The sequence below is a fragment of the Cynocephalus volans genome, chromosome Y, assembly GCF_027409185.1.
Source record: "Cynocephalus volans isolate mCynVol1 chromosome Y, mCynVol1.pri, whole genome shotgun sequence".
Classification (NCBI taxonomy): Eukaryota; Metazoa; Chordata; class Mammalia; order Dermoptera; family Cynocephalidae; genus Cynocephalus; species Cynocephalus volans.
The window spans coordinates 4666614-4683137 of record NC_084479.1 but is presented as its reverse complement, the minus strand read 5'-3'; the positions used below and the strand labels follow the sequence as shown (position 1 = coordinate 4683137).

Sequence of the window (16524 nt, the reverse complement as noted above, 5' to 3'; positions counted from 1 at the left end):
AGTACTGACAGTTTATACACCGGCGCAACAGAAGGACGTTTGTGAGGTCACAACCCGCGGCTGCTTAACCTCGGGAGCTCCTGACAGTGGTAGCCGTGTCACCGACATGCCCAAAAATAAAGGTAATGATGCTGGACCCCCCCGAACAGGGCTTTGGTCGACCCGGTCACCCAGATCCAGTCCGCAGTAACTGTTCTTCCTGCCTGCGGGCGGCTAAGCACCTCACTTGCTGCTCAGCTTGGTTGAAGAGCTGGGCAGTTATTCTTGTTCCTAGTTTGGTCACGTTGGAGTGGAGCCTACGCCATATTTGTAGGGCCTCGGGCGGGAAAACTTGGGGTTTCCTCGGACTGCCGCAGGACAGGGACCGGTGGGAAGACCTCTCCTGGGGAGGTCTGGGCCTCGCACATCGAGTCCTTTAGTCCTCTCCGCTACTGTCCTGGAAGCGGTTTTTTGTTTGTTTGTTTGTTTGTTTTTGACCAGTAAGGGGATCGCAACCCTCAGCAAGGTGTGGTCCGCACCACGCTCAGCCAGTGAGCGCACCGGCCATCCCTATATAGGATCCGAACCCGCGGCCTCTGCACTCCCAGCGCCCCACTCTCCCGAGTGAGCCAGGCGGTCGGCCCCTGGAAGCGGTTTTTAACTTTAAAAAGTGATTCCTGCTTTAGTGATCTCGGGTACTCTTACATGAGTATTTTTATGGGTAGTTAAAAGTATTGTTGAAGAATACTGTTAATTCTCTTTTTTGTAAGCAATGAGCGAAATCTTCAGACATTTTGAGGTTTGTCTCTAGCGTTTTACTCCACTTTAGCCTTCCAAAGAGTTTAACATTCTTTTTAAGAAGAATTGTTGACATGCTTGGGCAAGTTTTCCGCTTTGTTGCTAATAATGAGTACTGTGGGAGTAAAGACTGGGTTCTCTTTATTCTTCAGCTGAACGTTCACAAGTTATATTAGAAAATAACTTTATGGAGAACTTCCAAAGTAGGAGGGCATACCTAGGTAAAGGGATTCTTGCAGAATCGTTACCGAAAGATATTCTTTCTATACACCTAAGGTTTTCGTAATTTTTAATGCTCTTATGATTTATCAAAGAAAACTGCACGTATGAATAGAGAAATCATTTTATTTTCTACAGCAGAGAACCATATTCAGAGCCCATAAGAAATCTTTGATTATTCATTTTTGGGACCTACACCTACTGATGTTTTTCCTTTCTCACAGCTGACAGCAGGAATGCTACTTCATTTCTTCTTTGTTGCTTTCACCACGCACTTATCCCTTGGAATACTTATTTTCTATTCTATACCTTTTTTATACAGTACACTCTCTTCTCACCTGCCCCCGAAATTGGAATTTTATAAAAAGGCTTACATTGTGTAACAAGGGTTTTACTGCTAATTATTCTGGGGCCTCTCTAATTGCCTGGTAGCAAAGTTAGAATAGGCTTAAAGTTTCTGCTAACGTAAATAATCCTTTATGAGCTCTCAGATGGTAACTGGACCTCTTTCAGTAGGTGTCTTGTTCTCGCCTTTCTTTGTAGGGATGAGATTTCTAATTCTCTTACTAGGCCGTAATTCTAAAGGCAGTAGTATCTATCTTGGACAGTTAGTAGGTGTCAACTGTTTGTTGAGGATATCTCCTCTATGCCTGACTCCATCCTTAGGTAAATATAGTCAATCAGGGATCACTTAGCAAGAGGGAACTTTTGTTTCATATTCTTCCTATTGCTCCCTTATAACTACAATTCACAGCCTTTCCTTCCACCTTTTGGAAATGATTGCTATTGTGGGTTAGGTTCTGGAATGGGAATAAAAAGATATGAAGAACTACGCCAATTCCTTGATCACCGAATAGAAAATATCACAAGGAAATAAAGTTAAATAAATACGTTCAGATGTGTTCAGATGTAAGAACAAGCAAAAATTCCAAAACAGAGTAAAGTATAATTTCTAATCTTTAGTATTGTGAGATTATGGTGAAACTGATACAGTGGCAGAGGACTAGATACAGTCTTTCTTTGCTGATAGGAATTTAAATTAGGATAGCTGATCAGAAGCCTAAGGAAATGGATACATAACCTTAAACCCTGAAATTTTTCTTCTGTACTCTTGTCCTATGGAAGTTGTACAGTAATCTTGAATGCAACATTATTTAATAACAGAGAAGTATTGGAAGGAATCAAAATAAGGGGTTAAAATATACTTTAACAGTTGAAATGTTGGTCCAGGTATGTAGTTATTCACGTGAAAAGATATTCAAGACAGATGATTGAATAGAGTTAAAATAGGCTATGGAAGGGAGTACATGGAGTCCTGTTTTTATTTGGGAAGAACGGAATAAATGTTATCAATAATTATGTCTAGGTAATAGGATTTTTTTTCCCATATGCTTTTTTATGGGATACTTTTCAGAAATATTCAAACACAGATGTCCAACAAAGTTAGGGGGTTGATGACTGTATATCTGGTAAACGAATTAAAGGGAATTTTTGACAAGTATAAGTGTAATTTGATTCGTTAACCAAATAAGGTAAATTTTCAAGAAGTATTATTTAGAGTTCTGTTAATGTTCTTGTAGTGCTCTTTAAATGATATGTTTTTAATTTTTCTGCAAGTGGTTTTAAATACAGATTTTAAAGCTTTATTTTAGTTCTACAGTTTATAGAATATACAGATTATTGTAGTTAATCTTTATTTACTTTTTCAATTAATTAGGTAAAGGAGGTAAAAACAGGCGCAGGGGTAAGAATGAGAATGAATCAGAAAAAAGAGAGTTGGTGTTTAAGGAGGATGGGCAAGGTAAGGCTTATTAAGTTAAGCTCTGTTTATTAACATCTTTTTTGTTGTTACTGATATAAATATCAATCTTTAATTAAAAGGAATCTTAATCATAATTTTGAGCATTGTCACCATGTCTTTATTTTGCTTTTCCTCATTTCCCATTGTCCACAATTCTCCAGAACTTGTCTATTAATTAATCATTTCTTGGATAAGTTACAAGTCTGCTTAGGGGATTCATTGGGCAGTTTTGGAAAAACTTGGTATAACTGAGAGTGAATTTTAGAGTGTAGAGCAAATAAAGCATAGGATATTGTCATTGAATATTTCATACTTTAGTAGAGAGTAATGTTATGCACTGTTCAGTGAAACATGGATATTTGGTTTTTTTGTTTGTTTCTTTTTAATTTAATTTTATTTTGTCAAAATACAATATGGTTGATTACTGTGGCGCATTACCAAAACCTCCCTCCCTTCTCCCTCTTCCACCTCCCTCCCAGCAATGTCCTATCTGTTTGCTCGTCATATCAACTTCAAGGAATTGTAATTGTGTGTCTTCTCTCCCCACCCCCCAGGTTATTTGTGTATTTATTTATTTTTAGCTCCCACAAATAAGTGAGAACATGTGATATTTCTCTTTCTGTGCCTGACTTGTTTCACTTCATATAATTCTCTCTAGGTCCATCCATGTTGTTGCAAATGGCAGTATTTCATTCTTTTTTATGGCAGAGTAGTATTCCATTGTGTAGATACACAACATTTTCTGTATCCAGTCATCTGATGATGGACATTTGGGCTGGTTCCAACTCTTAGCTATTGTAAAGAGTGCTGCAATGAACATTGGAGAACAGGTACACCTTCAACTTGATGATTTCCATTCAGCAGTGGGATAGCTGGGTCATATAGTAGAGCTATCTGCAATTGTTTGAGGAACCTCCATACCATTTTCCATAGAGGCTGCACCATTTTGAAGTCCCACCAACACTGTATGAGAGTTCCCTTTTTTCTGCAACCTGGCCAGCATTTATCATTCAGTCTTTTGGATATTAACCATCCTAATTGGGGTGAGACGGTATCTCAGTGTGATTTTGATTTGCATTTTTTGAATGCTGAGTGATGTAGAGCATTTTGTCATGTGTCTGTTGGCCATCTGTATATCTTCCTTTGAGAAATGCCTATTTAGCTCTTTTGCCCATTTTTTAATTGGGTTACTTGTTTTTTTTGTTGTAAAGTTGTTTCAGTTCCTTGTATATTCTGGATATTAATCCTTTGTCAGATGTATATTTTGCAAATATTTTCTCCCACTGTTTTGGTTGCCTTTTTACTCTGTTAATTGTTTCTTTTGCTGTGCAGAAGCTTTTTAGTCTGATATAATCCCATTTGTTCATTTTTCCTTTGGTTGCCTGTGCTTTTGCGGTCATATTCATGAAGTCTGTGTCCAGTCTTACTTCTTGAAGTGTTTCTCCTAAGTTTTCTTTGAGAAGTTTGATTTTTTAAGGGTGTATATTTATATAATTCTTAATCCATTTTGAGTTGATTTTAGTATATAGTGACAGGTATGGGTCTAGTTTCATTCTCCCGCATATGGATATCCAGTTATCCCAGTACCATTTGCTGAAGAGGCAGTCTGTTCCCCAGTATATAGGCTTGGTGCCTTTGTCACAGATCAGATGGCTGTAGGTGTGTGGGTTGATTTCTGGATTCTCTATTCTATTCCATTGATCAGTGTGTGTGTTTTTATGCCAGTACCATGCTCTTTTGATTATTATAGCTTTGTAGTATAGTTTAAAGTCAGGTAATGTTATGCCTCCAGCTTTATTTTTTTTTTTTTTTGCTCAGAATTGCTTTGGTTGTGCATGGTCTTTTGTTATTCCATATAAATGTCTGGATAGTTTTTTTCCATTTCTGAGAAAAATGTCATTGGAATTCTGATGGGGATTGCATTGAATGTGTATATCACTTTGGGTAGTATGGACATTTTCACAATGTTTATTCTTCCACTCCAAGAGCATGGGATATCTTTCCATCTACTTGTGTCCTCTTTAATTTCTCTCAGCAGTGGTTTGTAGTTCTCTTTCTATAGAATTTTCACATCCTTCGTTAACTCAATTCCTAAGTATTTTATTTTTTTGGTGGCTATTGTAAACGGGCAAGCTTTCTTGATTTCTCTTTCTGCATGTTCACTATTGGAGAATAGAAATGCTACTGATATTTTGTGTGTTGATTTTGTATCCTGCTACTTTGCTGAAATCATTTATCAATTCCATGAGTTTTTTTGTAGAGGCTTTAGGCTATTTATAGGATCATGTCATCTGCAGAGAGGGACAGTTTGACTTCATCCTTTCCAATCTGGATGCCCTTTATCGCCTCTTTTCTGATTGCTCTGGCTAGTACTTCCAACACTATGTTGAATAGGAGTGGTGAGAGTGGGCATCCTTGTCTAGTTCCTGTTCTTAAAGGAAAAGTTTTCAGCTCTTCCCCATTCAAGATGATATTGGCAGTGGGTTTATCATATATGGCTTTAATTATGTTGAGATACTTTTCATTTATACCTACCTTATGGAGAGTCTTTATCATGAGTGAGTGTTGAATTTTATCAGATGCTTTTTCAGCATCTATAGAGATGATCATGTGGTCCTTGTTTTCGATTTTATTGATATGGTGTATCACATTTATTGATTTGCATAAAAACATGGATATTTGTGAAGAATAAATTCCAAGACCTTCCGGTCTCAGTTCTTCAGTGCCAATAGCACGTAATCTAACATATAATAAAACCTGAATAGTTGCTAGACTTATTGGAATGATAAAGGCAGTGAAGATCAACATTCCAAAAACAAGTAAAATAAATTTGAACAGTTACTTTCTTTCTGCTTTAAAACAAAAAATAATGTGGAACTTAACAGAAAACTTGAAATAGCAGTACCAGTCTCATTTTTAAATCTAGATTTGCCAGTTTTAACATTGCCTTTTTAATTTCATTTATAGCTCCTTGTATATGTATGTATACATATTTTCCTAACCATTTTAAATTTTCATGCAGATATCTAGTAATATAAAGTTACAGACTTTAGATGTAAATACTTGAGTATATATCTCCTAAGATCAAGTACTTTCTCTTTTATAACTACAGTAGAATTATTACAAGAAATTTAACTTTAATAGTGTTATCTAATACTGTACTGTTCAAATAGGTCCCTCTAGCCACGTGTGGCTATTTAAATGAATTGAAATTAAAATGTATACCTAGTAATTACCATGTCATTTAATTCAGATGTACTGTATAGTGTTCCCATCAACAGAAAAAAAACTTCTTTTGGATAGTGCTGATATAGTACATAATCTCTTTTCAAGTTTCCTCGGGTTGTTCAGTAATTTCTGGCACCATATAACAAAAATCACACATTTCTATATGGTATTTTTGATATTCGTTCAGATTATAAATAAGCCACTCAGAAATCAACATCTTTTAATTATAAGAAACATTTTCTGGCTAAAGGCATTTAGATACTGAGTCTTCATCTTTCTCATGTTCATTAGATATCGATATTATTTTCAGAGCCAATTTTCTTTGTTTCATTTTTCTTTCTTGTTATCTCCCATGTTGGAAAAGTGCTGAGTGGTAAGCAAGGCTCATTAGCCAAGGTAAAAGGAACTCATTGCCACATAACAACCCCATGGTGTAGCTCCTCAGATTTCTCTCAGTGTAATTATAAAGGAGCCATTGTTCTCTTTGAGGTTTATCCTAAATAGAAACTTTAGTAATGTGAAGACTTTGTAATTATCCATTTCCCTTGCTCTACGCCACTCATCTTTTTGTTATTTAATTCTAGAAGAGACTGCATTCTGGCTAACGGTCATATATCTTATCAGAGTGTTTTCTAGTGGCAGTAGAATCAGGGCCATTTTGGAAATATTTTAATTAAACATTTGATTTTTTATCTAGGAACATTCTTGATTTTAAGAATTTTAAAATAATCACTGAGATATTCTAAAGTAAACAAAGGAATTATTAAACTACTTGACTTTTTTAAAGTTTTGAGGGAAAAGAGAATAAATATTGGGTGAGGGTCCAAATGTGAGAAATTGAGGAGCCAGGGTTATGCTGTACATTTTGAAATGAGTTACCCTGATGTTTAAAAGTAAAGTAGATAGTCATGAAAACAATTGATTTATTCAAAGTGAGTAGATAATAAAATATTTCTAGTTATAGATATAGCTTGTCGTGGAGATGGTGTTTGTGACCTTGGACAAATTACTTGACTTAGGCTTTTATTTACTTTTTAAAATAAGAGGGTTAAGATTTGTACACATAACTGGGAGAGTTTGTAGAAGCTGACAGAGAGTTCTCTGGTTTCCCTGGATAAAAGTAGAATATGTGTCACCTTGAAAGAGGGATCTTAGGGTAGGATATTAAAGCTTTTTGCTCTTCACGCTTATTACCCATAAAAGAAAGAAAGAAACAAAGGTAGTTTGCCCTAAATTTAACGGTAAAAATGAAGCTTTTATTAACAGTGAGCTAAATTTCAATTATTATATTGTTACATTTTAACAAAAGTTGAAAAATATCTCATACTCTTCTCTCTTCCCTTCCAGAGTATGCTCAGGTCATCAAAATGTTGGGAAATGGACGATTAGAAGCAATGTGTTTTGATGGTGTGAAGAGGTTATGCCACATTAGAGGAAAATTGAGAAAAAAGGTATGTGGGTTGATCTTTTTTTTTTACTTTAATATAAAACTTGCTGTAAAAAATGGCTCTGCTTTAGATATATGTGCCAAGCAATTTATTTTTATGAGTTCCAAAAAGACTTCAGTAGAGCAGTGATTTACATAACCATGCAAGTAAGTAAAACAGGAAGACCCTTGATGTTAACTTATTAAAGATTCTATTTATAATGAATCATTTGCTTCACTTAGGTTGTATTTCTTACAGAAATGTTTACTCTGAACATAATATTGAGGAAAGAGTGAGACAAATCTGATCTATAAAACAACTGGTTGGACTGAAAACGTTAGTGCCATGAAAAGAAAACAAAAAACAGCTTGTAATTGTGTAATTTTTGTAGGAGAGAGACTGAGAATTAATGCAGTGCTTGTCTTTCATTAGATTTTGGATTGGGGGAAATAGTTGTAAGTCATAATGGGGAAATTCGAATATTGGATGTGTTAAGTAATAGACTTATTATATTACATCAAGCAGATTTATAAATTAAATTTTTTAACAGTTTCTTCAACTCTGATTTTTATGATTTAAAAATGTCTTTTTGGTCTGTTAATCCTCTTCCAATTAATGGCACTTTTAGGGGCTGTCTTAGTCTATTCAGACTGCTATAAAAAAATATATCATCTACTGTGTAGCTTATGAACCACAGAAAGTAACTTCTCCTAGTTCTGGAGACTAGTAAATCCAATATCTAGGCAGATTTGGTGTTTGGTAAGGGCTTCCTAATTCCTCGATGGTGCCTTCTCACTGAGTCCTGACATGGTGGAAGGGAGGAGCCTCTTTTATAAGGATACTGATTGTGTTTAAGAGAGTTCTGCCTTCATGACTATATCACTTCCAAAAGGTGTCATTTCTTAACACCTTTATTTTAGGGTTAGGATTTCAACACATTTTTGGAAGGAACACAAATGTTCAGATAATAGCAGGGGTTGTATTTATGTAGGTTGGTTTCTGTATGGCTGTGTTTGTGTAAATGGGTAATTTTTACATATTTTGGATAATTAAATATCTTAAAAGAGGTTTGTGATTAACCATCTCTTAGTTTCTGTGATTATCATTCTTCTGGATTTTAAAACTTTTGAGTAGTTGAAATAAAGTTGTTAAACTTTAACATCTTAAATGAGAAAAATTTGAATAAACTCACCAATATACTACAATTTTCCCTAATATACCTTAACCATGCACTTTATATAAGTAGGTTACACATGTATTATAATACAGGATATACTACATACTATAGTTTTTCCCTAGTTCTTGATAGATACATTCGTCACAGATGATGAATAGAATATCTCTTTTTGTGGGAAGACTCATTTAACATTGCTCTTTGTAATTTGTTTTTATTTCAAAATAACACGCTGTAAATTTTCTTTTATAGGTTTGGATAAATACCTCAGACATTATATTGGTTGGTCTACGAGACTATCAGGTAAAAATTACTTTTAAGTGTGAATTGTGTCTTTGTACTTAATAAGTCATTAATGTTGAGAAGATATAGTGTTAGCTCCTTTGACCAGCTCAGTGCAGTATGCTTTCTCACCATTCTGCCATCATCATTTAATGGGACCAGTTAAGACTGGTATTTTTCTAATCCATATAACTCCCTCAGTTGATTAATGATGGTACATATATATTCTGGTGAGACTGATTCAGTATTTTTATTTTAAATACAAAATGTACTAAATATTCTTATGTATGTTTGGATAAATATGATAGATGTCCTCATTCATTTCCAGGCCAATTATGTTGTCATTGTGAAGATGGTTTCAAATGCCAGTCTGTGAAATATTATTGACGCAGTCTGACATTTTCACTGCTCTTTCATTGAAATGAGATGTACAGATGTGGTGTTTTTTATGAAGCTAAATTTTTCGTTTTCCTTCTTAGTCACATTTTCTGAAATGAGAAATGCTGGTAGTTTTTATTAGTTTTCTTACTAGACAAAACAAAAATTTAATAATCTTACTGGAGTGCCATAACCAATCATTTTATTTTGGTCTTGAAATCCACATCTGGGAAACCACTGTCTTTGGGGATGCCACTGAATATGTCTCTCATTCTTTTTATTTTCTATACTTTTGCTTTTGGCAGCTGGCTGGTGCAGGGATTGAATCCTGGACCTTTGTGTTATTAGTGCCACGATCTAACCAACCAGCCAGCCCTAGTCTCTCATTCTTTAAAAGGTTTTAGAGTCTGATAGTGGAAAAGTTAAGGCATGCATGCAAGTTGTTATAACACAAACTGTTTTGTAAGTATGTACTTACGAAATTTAAAATGAGCACTAAGGAAAGAAAGTGGTAGTTGCCCTCTAAAATCTCAGCCTTGAAACTACACACTGTTGTGGGGTCTGTGAAATCCATTTGATTTCTACCTGCAGGAACTCATCACCCATGTGTTTAATCATAGTCAGAAAGTATTGCTGTTTCTCTATGTCTATTCTGTCACTACATGGACTTTTAGGTCTAGTCTGTTTAAAGTGCTCAAGTTATCTATTTTTTGGTAGATCTTTTATTTGGTTTTTCTATTTGTTATTGGAAATGGTATATTGAAATCAGTTATTTTCCTTTTAATGTCAAGAGTTTTTATTTTTTCCTATTTACTTATCATTCTTATAATTTTCTTTAATGTTTTTAGTCATGGTTTTCTCTTAATTCTTCGAACGTACTTAAAATAGCTGATGTAAAGTTTTTATTTGCTAAGTCCAACCTCTGTGCTTCCTCAGAGAGCTTATAGTGACTGCTTTTCTTTTCATGTGTGAGGAACACACCTTCCTGTCTTCTTGTGTCTTATAATTTTTTTGTTAAAAACTGAACATTTCAAATACAATGTGGCAATTCCGGAAATCAGATTCCCTCTCCCCAGGGTTTGCTTGTTTGTTTCATGACTTATAATCTAATTCTGTAGCCATTGAATGCTTGGTTAGTTTAGTGGACAGCTCATATTTGTACTCATAGTTTATTAAAACCAATAAGAGTGCCAGCCTTTTAGAATGGACTCTGCTTGTTGGAGTGTACCTTCAACACTTGATGGACTCTGTGCTTGTTGGGGCATACCTTCAACACTTAGTCAGTCATTTGACCACTAAGTCTTTACTTGATGTTCAGCAGAATCTCAAGGTCAGTTAGAGACTTCCAGATTCACACAAGGTATTGGACTTTTCAAGTCTCCAATGGACATCTCATTCCAGAGCTTTTCCTTTTAAATTTTTTGGTCAAGTCTTGCTTGTCCCAACTATTTTCAGCACTTAAAGGTGCTGCAATATTAAAAGAAAAAACATATCACAGATTATTTTTCTACAAAAGTTCTGGTAGGGGTGAGGGAATATTAACAATAAGTTCTGAATCAGGTCAAGTAAAAAAGAGCCCTATTAGTGGAAGTTTCAAGGAACTGTCAAATGTTCTCTAGAGACTGGTGTTTTGAAGGAGCTCCAAAGTTTTGCTGTATCCTTCAGTGTCTGCTACACTGGTGGCTATTATGGCTACCTGGAGCCTGTGTGGAGTGTTGGGAATACAGCAAGCTAAAACAACGCAAAGCTTATTCTTACTGAGATTTACCCATTTTTCTTGAATAAATACTCCTCAGATTATTGGAGGCATTTAGTTGATTTTCAATGTTTTGACAAAATTGATTCTAACAGTTTTGCCAGTGTTTGCATTGCTTTTATGAAGGGACAAGTTTTAGGTGGTTCTCACTCTTCCATTCCTGCTGATATCAGTTCTTTGTATCTTTTATAATAGTCTCTCTTACATTGATTTTGATTTTTGTTTTTTACAATCAAAATAAAAAGCTGTGATCTGTCTTCAAAAATATTTTTTTAGGTCCATTGACTGATTTGAATCAGAGCCTGCATTTTAACAAAATCCCTGTGTCTTTTGTGTGTATATTACAGTTTGAGAAGTGTTGGTTTATTTTGCACTGGTATTCCATCAGGATTATCATTTTAATTGCCTTTCTGTGGATCTCTTTTAGATTAATTGTCAGCCATCAACCTAAACTCCCACTCTGCCCAGCTAAATCAGATTATTTAAAGGGGGAAGTGAATATTTTAGAACAATGATTCTCAGGGAAATTTTCATCGGAAACACTACCCAAAAAGAGCTTTTAAAAATATGGCTTATTAGACTACTTTGCAGGTCTACTGTCAGTCTTCAGGAGGTAGCTATCAATTTTTTAAAGTTCCCCAGGTGATCCTAATAGGTTATCTATCTTAAGAACCACTGGTATATAGAAAGGTATGTTGCTATTCATGGGCCATTAATACCATTTGCAGTTCTGAATAGAAGTGTTTGACCTCAGAATGTTCGCATTGCAAGAAATTTTTCTTTTTCGTTTACTTTAAAAAAAATTACTTTAAGAGACTTCTAAACAAAAGGTAATACTAAATAAAGATGATTTTGCTTGTTCTGCTTTTATTAACATGAAATTTGTATAGGAAATATCTTTCCTATGCTTTAAACTGTTATTCAGTCATGCATGCAAGCCTTTTCTTACTTGTTTAAAATCAAGGATTTTTTTTAGGGAGTAGTAGTGTAGACAAAAGCGGGAGAGTTTGTAACAGAACAGTAAGTGAGCTTTTAATGTGTTTAATTCAAAAATAATTTACGGAACAACTGATGATGTTTTGGTGTAACTACTTCTAAAAGTTACTTGTTTATTTCTGAGGATAACAAAGCTGATGTAATTTTAAAGTACAATGCAGATGAAGCTAGAAGTCTGAAGGCATATGGAGAGCTTCCAGAACATGGTAATGTCTAAATTATTATGTTACCCAGTGTGTACTTACAAAATTAGTTTTAAGTATGCCTGCCTATTTATAATACTAATACTTCAGAAATGGTAAGTTGTAATCTCAAATAAATGTTCTTTTAGTGGGGATTTTATAAATATATAAGCTCTGAATTAGTGCATAATAATTTGTCAAAGGAATACTTTTGTAATATTGTTTTTTAACAATTCTCAAGAGATTGGCAGTTTTCATCTAAACAAGAGAAACAATTATAACACTGGTGTTGATTTTTATGGAAAACAATGTTTAGTTCATTTTCACATGGTTGTATCCATAGGATTTTTTTTTAACAAATACTTATTTTCTTAAGAGAAACATAACATGTTCTCATTGCAGGAAGCTGGACAAGGTTAAAAATAAGTCTTTCATAATACCTCAAAGAGAAAATGCACTAATTTTTAAGTACACATATTTTGCTTGGCAGCCATTTTAGTTTTCATATTCCATTGCATTTTATAAGGAAAATAATAAGATTTTTACATAAACATGAAAATCTGGATGAAGTTATTGGCATTTTAGAAAGTTCTGAAATATCTGGGAATCAGATTAGCACTTCCTTTTTCACTTTTGTTGCTTAGGGATAAGCATCATTTGACCAAATCTTTCTGACTGGTTTGGTAAGTCTATCTAATAGCTGGTGAACTAGCTGTTCTATTTTCAGGAGAGCTTTATACATGCTTAACATAAGTTGTTGATCTGTGCTCAAACACTTTTTGAAACATAATTTAAAAGTATATAATTGAGTTAGTGTATATACAATTCCTAAGTATCTGTAATTGAAAAGTATATAATTGAACTAAACCTGCTTTACTAAAAATACCTTTGAACAAAGAAAAAATAAAGCACACATAATATCTGTTAAAATGACTTAATAATGAATAAACTTGAGAGATTTTATTGTTTATTTGCTCTGTAGGGTAGAGTTATGTAGAAGTTAAGATTTTTCTTGTAATGAAATGACTTGTAAGAATTTTCTTTTTATAGTTCAGTATTTTATATCAGACACATTTCTTTTAGTGAGAAATTCATTCTAATAATATCTTGATTATATAAGGAGTATATTTGTTATTCTGTCTTTAGCTAAAATCAATGAAACAGATACATTTGGCCCTGGAGATGATGATGAAATCCAGTTTGATGATATTGGAGATGATGATGAAGCCATTGATGATGTAAGTAGATGACCCTTTTAGGTTTTCTGTTTGTTTTATATATAAAGAAAGCAGCTTTTTCCACTTAAACTTCCTTTAATCTAAGAATATTGAATACTTAAATTAAGTATATTTTGAGACATGTCTCTGAATTTGAATATTTAGTGTCATTCGAAGAACAGCTAGTCAAACTATTTATACTTTGAGAAACTTTATAATCCTTTGGAATATTTGTTGCTTTAAAAATCAATATTGACTTTTGCAGTAGGCTGTCTGTAAGAGGTCACTCTATTAAGAAATGTAACAGACAGTTTTATGAACATGCATTCTCTTTAATGAAATATTAGTATGTAAAAAGAAGAATCTTGTTTATTATCAACCAAGTTGATACAGCATTGAAACTGCAACATACTCTAAAAATCTTGTTAAAATGGAGACCAGGGCATGTAATGATATTACATTATTTTATTTGTCAGGTATTACTGTTGTCCAAACCCTTGGTTTATAGTTGGTATGTCTTTTATTTTGTGGAATATAGTAGCTTTTTGCTCTTACTACATTTAAATAAAATTCATCTTGATTTTCCATATGTATGTTTTTATGTGTATACTTAGAATATATGAACATACATAATATATACATTTAAAAAAATTATTGGAATGATGGTATGGCTTACACTTCCTCTAGGCCTAGGCTCTTTTTTTAATACCCCTGTGATAAATACATAGTTCAAAAATCTCCTGTATATATAAATCCAGCAATAGTAATGAGTGTTTGATTGGATACTAAGATGAAATTTTAGAATACCTAGACCAGTTGTTCTGGACCAAAGTATGTGCAACACAATTATCAGAACTTTTAAAAATGACAAAAACCAGTCTTTGGAGAGTCTTAAGTTTGGCACAAGTGATCCTGATGCTCACATTTCATTGGGAACCATTGATCTAGAAAATGGATCTCCAAACCTTTTATTTCACATCATCTTTATTGTGAGTATCTTCAAACTGTTCAGAGAAGTTGAAAGAATTTTTTTTTTTTTTTTTGTCTTTTTGTGACCGGTAAGGGGATCGCAACCCTTGGCTTGGTGTCGTCCGAACTGCGCTCAGACAGTGAGTGCACCGGGCATTCCTATATAGGATCTGAACCCGCGGTGGGAGCGTCGCTGCGCTCCCAAGCGCAGCACTCTCCCCAGTGCACCCCGGGGCCGGCCCGAAAGAATTTTTAATTAAAATAAACCATATATCTCCCACCAACATTTTACAGTTTACATTTTTCCATACTTGATGTGTCAGACCCGTCCTTATATTCATCTGATTTTGCTTTGTATAGATTACATACACTGTGAATTAAAGAAAACTTGACTCTGTACCTCTATTGTATATTTGTGTTCATAAATTTTAAACATAATAGTACCCTAATGTTATGTAAATTTTAAAGCATACTCAAAGATATGAATAGAAAATGAAACAGGATAAATATATATATATACACACACTAATATTTTCTTTATGTACCTCCCTTTTATATGTTATGTGGATGTTGTAATAAAAATCATCTTTCCATGGATGTGACATTCTTTTCACATACAGATCTAAATTGAACTGAATGTTTTCTGAGGATCATTCTACAGTTGGGACTTTGAATATCACCTGTTAAGAAGACTGCAACTTCATTTAGCATGAATATAGTTTATTAAAGAAGGCTGATTTATTTTCATTATTTGTTTTAATGTATTTATTATATTTCTTTAAAAATTGGTGATATATTTCTTTAAAAACTGGTGTTATATTATCTTAATTGAAATGTTAACACTTTGTTCTTTTGATGTAATAGAAATTGGGGGTAAAAGACCATATCTGCTGTTAAAAGAAAGAACTGCCTTCCCTTTTGTGACTACTTCACTCTTAGTAAGTGGATGTTTTGAATAAATTGTTTGCTTTATAATCATCAAGGATTATAATAGGCCTAGTTCCAACTAATGTGTTTATTCTTTAAATCTTAATGCATGTTCCTGTTACTTAGATGCTCTCTTGAGATTTTTGATAAAATTTAAGGAAGACAAATCTGCATTTCGAGTCAGAAAAAATAGGGCTGTTTTATTTATGTAATTGTACGTATTTTGATACTGATATCTTATACATTCTTTAATCATTTCATGATGTTAACATTTCTAAAATGTGGTTTAGAACATGTGTTTGAGTAGCAATTTTGAAATTTGTAAGATTAGTAGTAGCAGAAGTTGAAGACCAAAATGATAACCAATTATCTTAACACTGGAAATTTGATATATTAATTGACAGTATTTTTACTTAACATGCATAGAAAATTTCTCAAACAAGACAGCTTTTGGATTGTAAAGTGCATTGTGTATTTTTCTGTACAAAATATGTATGTCAGAAGATTTCATTTTATTTTCAAAGTTAAAGCATTGTAACCCATGTTTTTGGGCTATGTAAACAATTAAGTTGCAATGTATAAATGAAAAACTAATTACATAATGAATTCTATACACTAAGCCTGGAGTGAGGGAAGGGAACTATAAATTGGTGAAAACATGGTTACTATTTTCTGAATGGAGGAGCTACAGCAAAGAAATATAATAAAATGCCATGTTGAGTATATATTGGCCTTGCATGGAGTTACTAGTTTATTTTTTTCAGTGTATACCAATTTTTTGCATATATTTTACAAGGAAATTTAGATCATAATCTTCTTTTTTATGGATTCCTTTGCTAAAAACTAAATTATCAGCCAGCAGCCAAAAAATAAAATAAAATAAAATAAAATAATCAACTATAATATGAAATTAAGGGCTAAGCTAGTCAGTTAAGTCTTTTAGTGAAGAGATTCATCAATTAGTTTGTGAAACATACTATATTTGTTCTGAAAATTTTTCAGTAATCAAGTTAATACATGGTTGCAGTAATACAAATATAACAAAATAAAGGAGAATAAACCTCCATATGGTTTGATCCAACTTTACTATCATTTCAGTTAAGTGTGAAAACTCTAGAGTTGAAATTTGAGGGCCGGCCTGTGGCTCACTTGGGAGAGCATGGTGCTGATAACACCAATCCAAGGGTTAAG

The 16524-nt window shown here is 33.6% G+C and overlaps 1 protein-coding gene across 3 annotated transcripts; it reads left to right on the top strand.

Moving 5' to 3' along the window:
- The first annotated feature begins 24 nt into the window (after positions 1 to 24).
- LOC134368923 (eukaryotic translation initiation factor 1A, X-chromosomal-like) lies at positions 25 to 16123 on the top strand. Of its 3 annotated transcripts, none has more exons than XM_063085160.1 (7): positions 25 to 122; positions 2714 to 2797; positions 7373 to 7476; positions 8879 to 8929; positions 12190 to 12244; positions 13367 to 13458; positions 15027 to 16123. In XM_063085160.1, exons 1-7 carry the CDS (start codon positions 107 to 109, stop codon positions 15030 to 15032), a joined length of 408 nt encoding a protein of 135 aa, XP_062941230.1. In that variant the 5' UTR covers positions 25 to 106; the 3' UTR covers positions 15033 to 16123. The 3 variants fall into 3 exon arrangements, with proteins under 3 accessions (XP_062941230.1, XP_062941229.1, XP_062941231.1); XM_063085159.1 differs by having other exon boundaries at positions 12163 to 12244; XM_063085161.1 differs by lacking the exon at positions 2714 to 2797 and having other exon boundaries at positions 12163 to 12244.
- The last annotated feature ends 401 nt before the right edge of the window (positions 16124 to 16524 follow it).

What these genes read in the sequence shown, in the direction of transcription:
- LOC134368923 (XM_063085159.1), top strand. An exon ending in GAGGAAAATTGAGAAAAAAG is followed by an intron (nt 7,477 to 8,878) that starts GTATGTGGGTTG and finishes TTTCTTTTATAG; the next exon opens with GTTTGGATAAATACCTCAGA. An exon ending in TTGGTCTACGAGACTATCAG is followed by an intron (nt 8,930 to 12,162) that starts GTAAAAATTACT and finishes TTTATTTCTGAG; the next exon opens with GATAACAAAGCTGATGTAAT.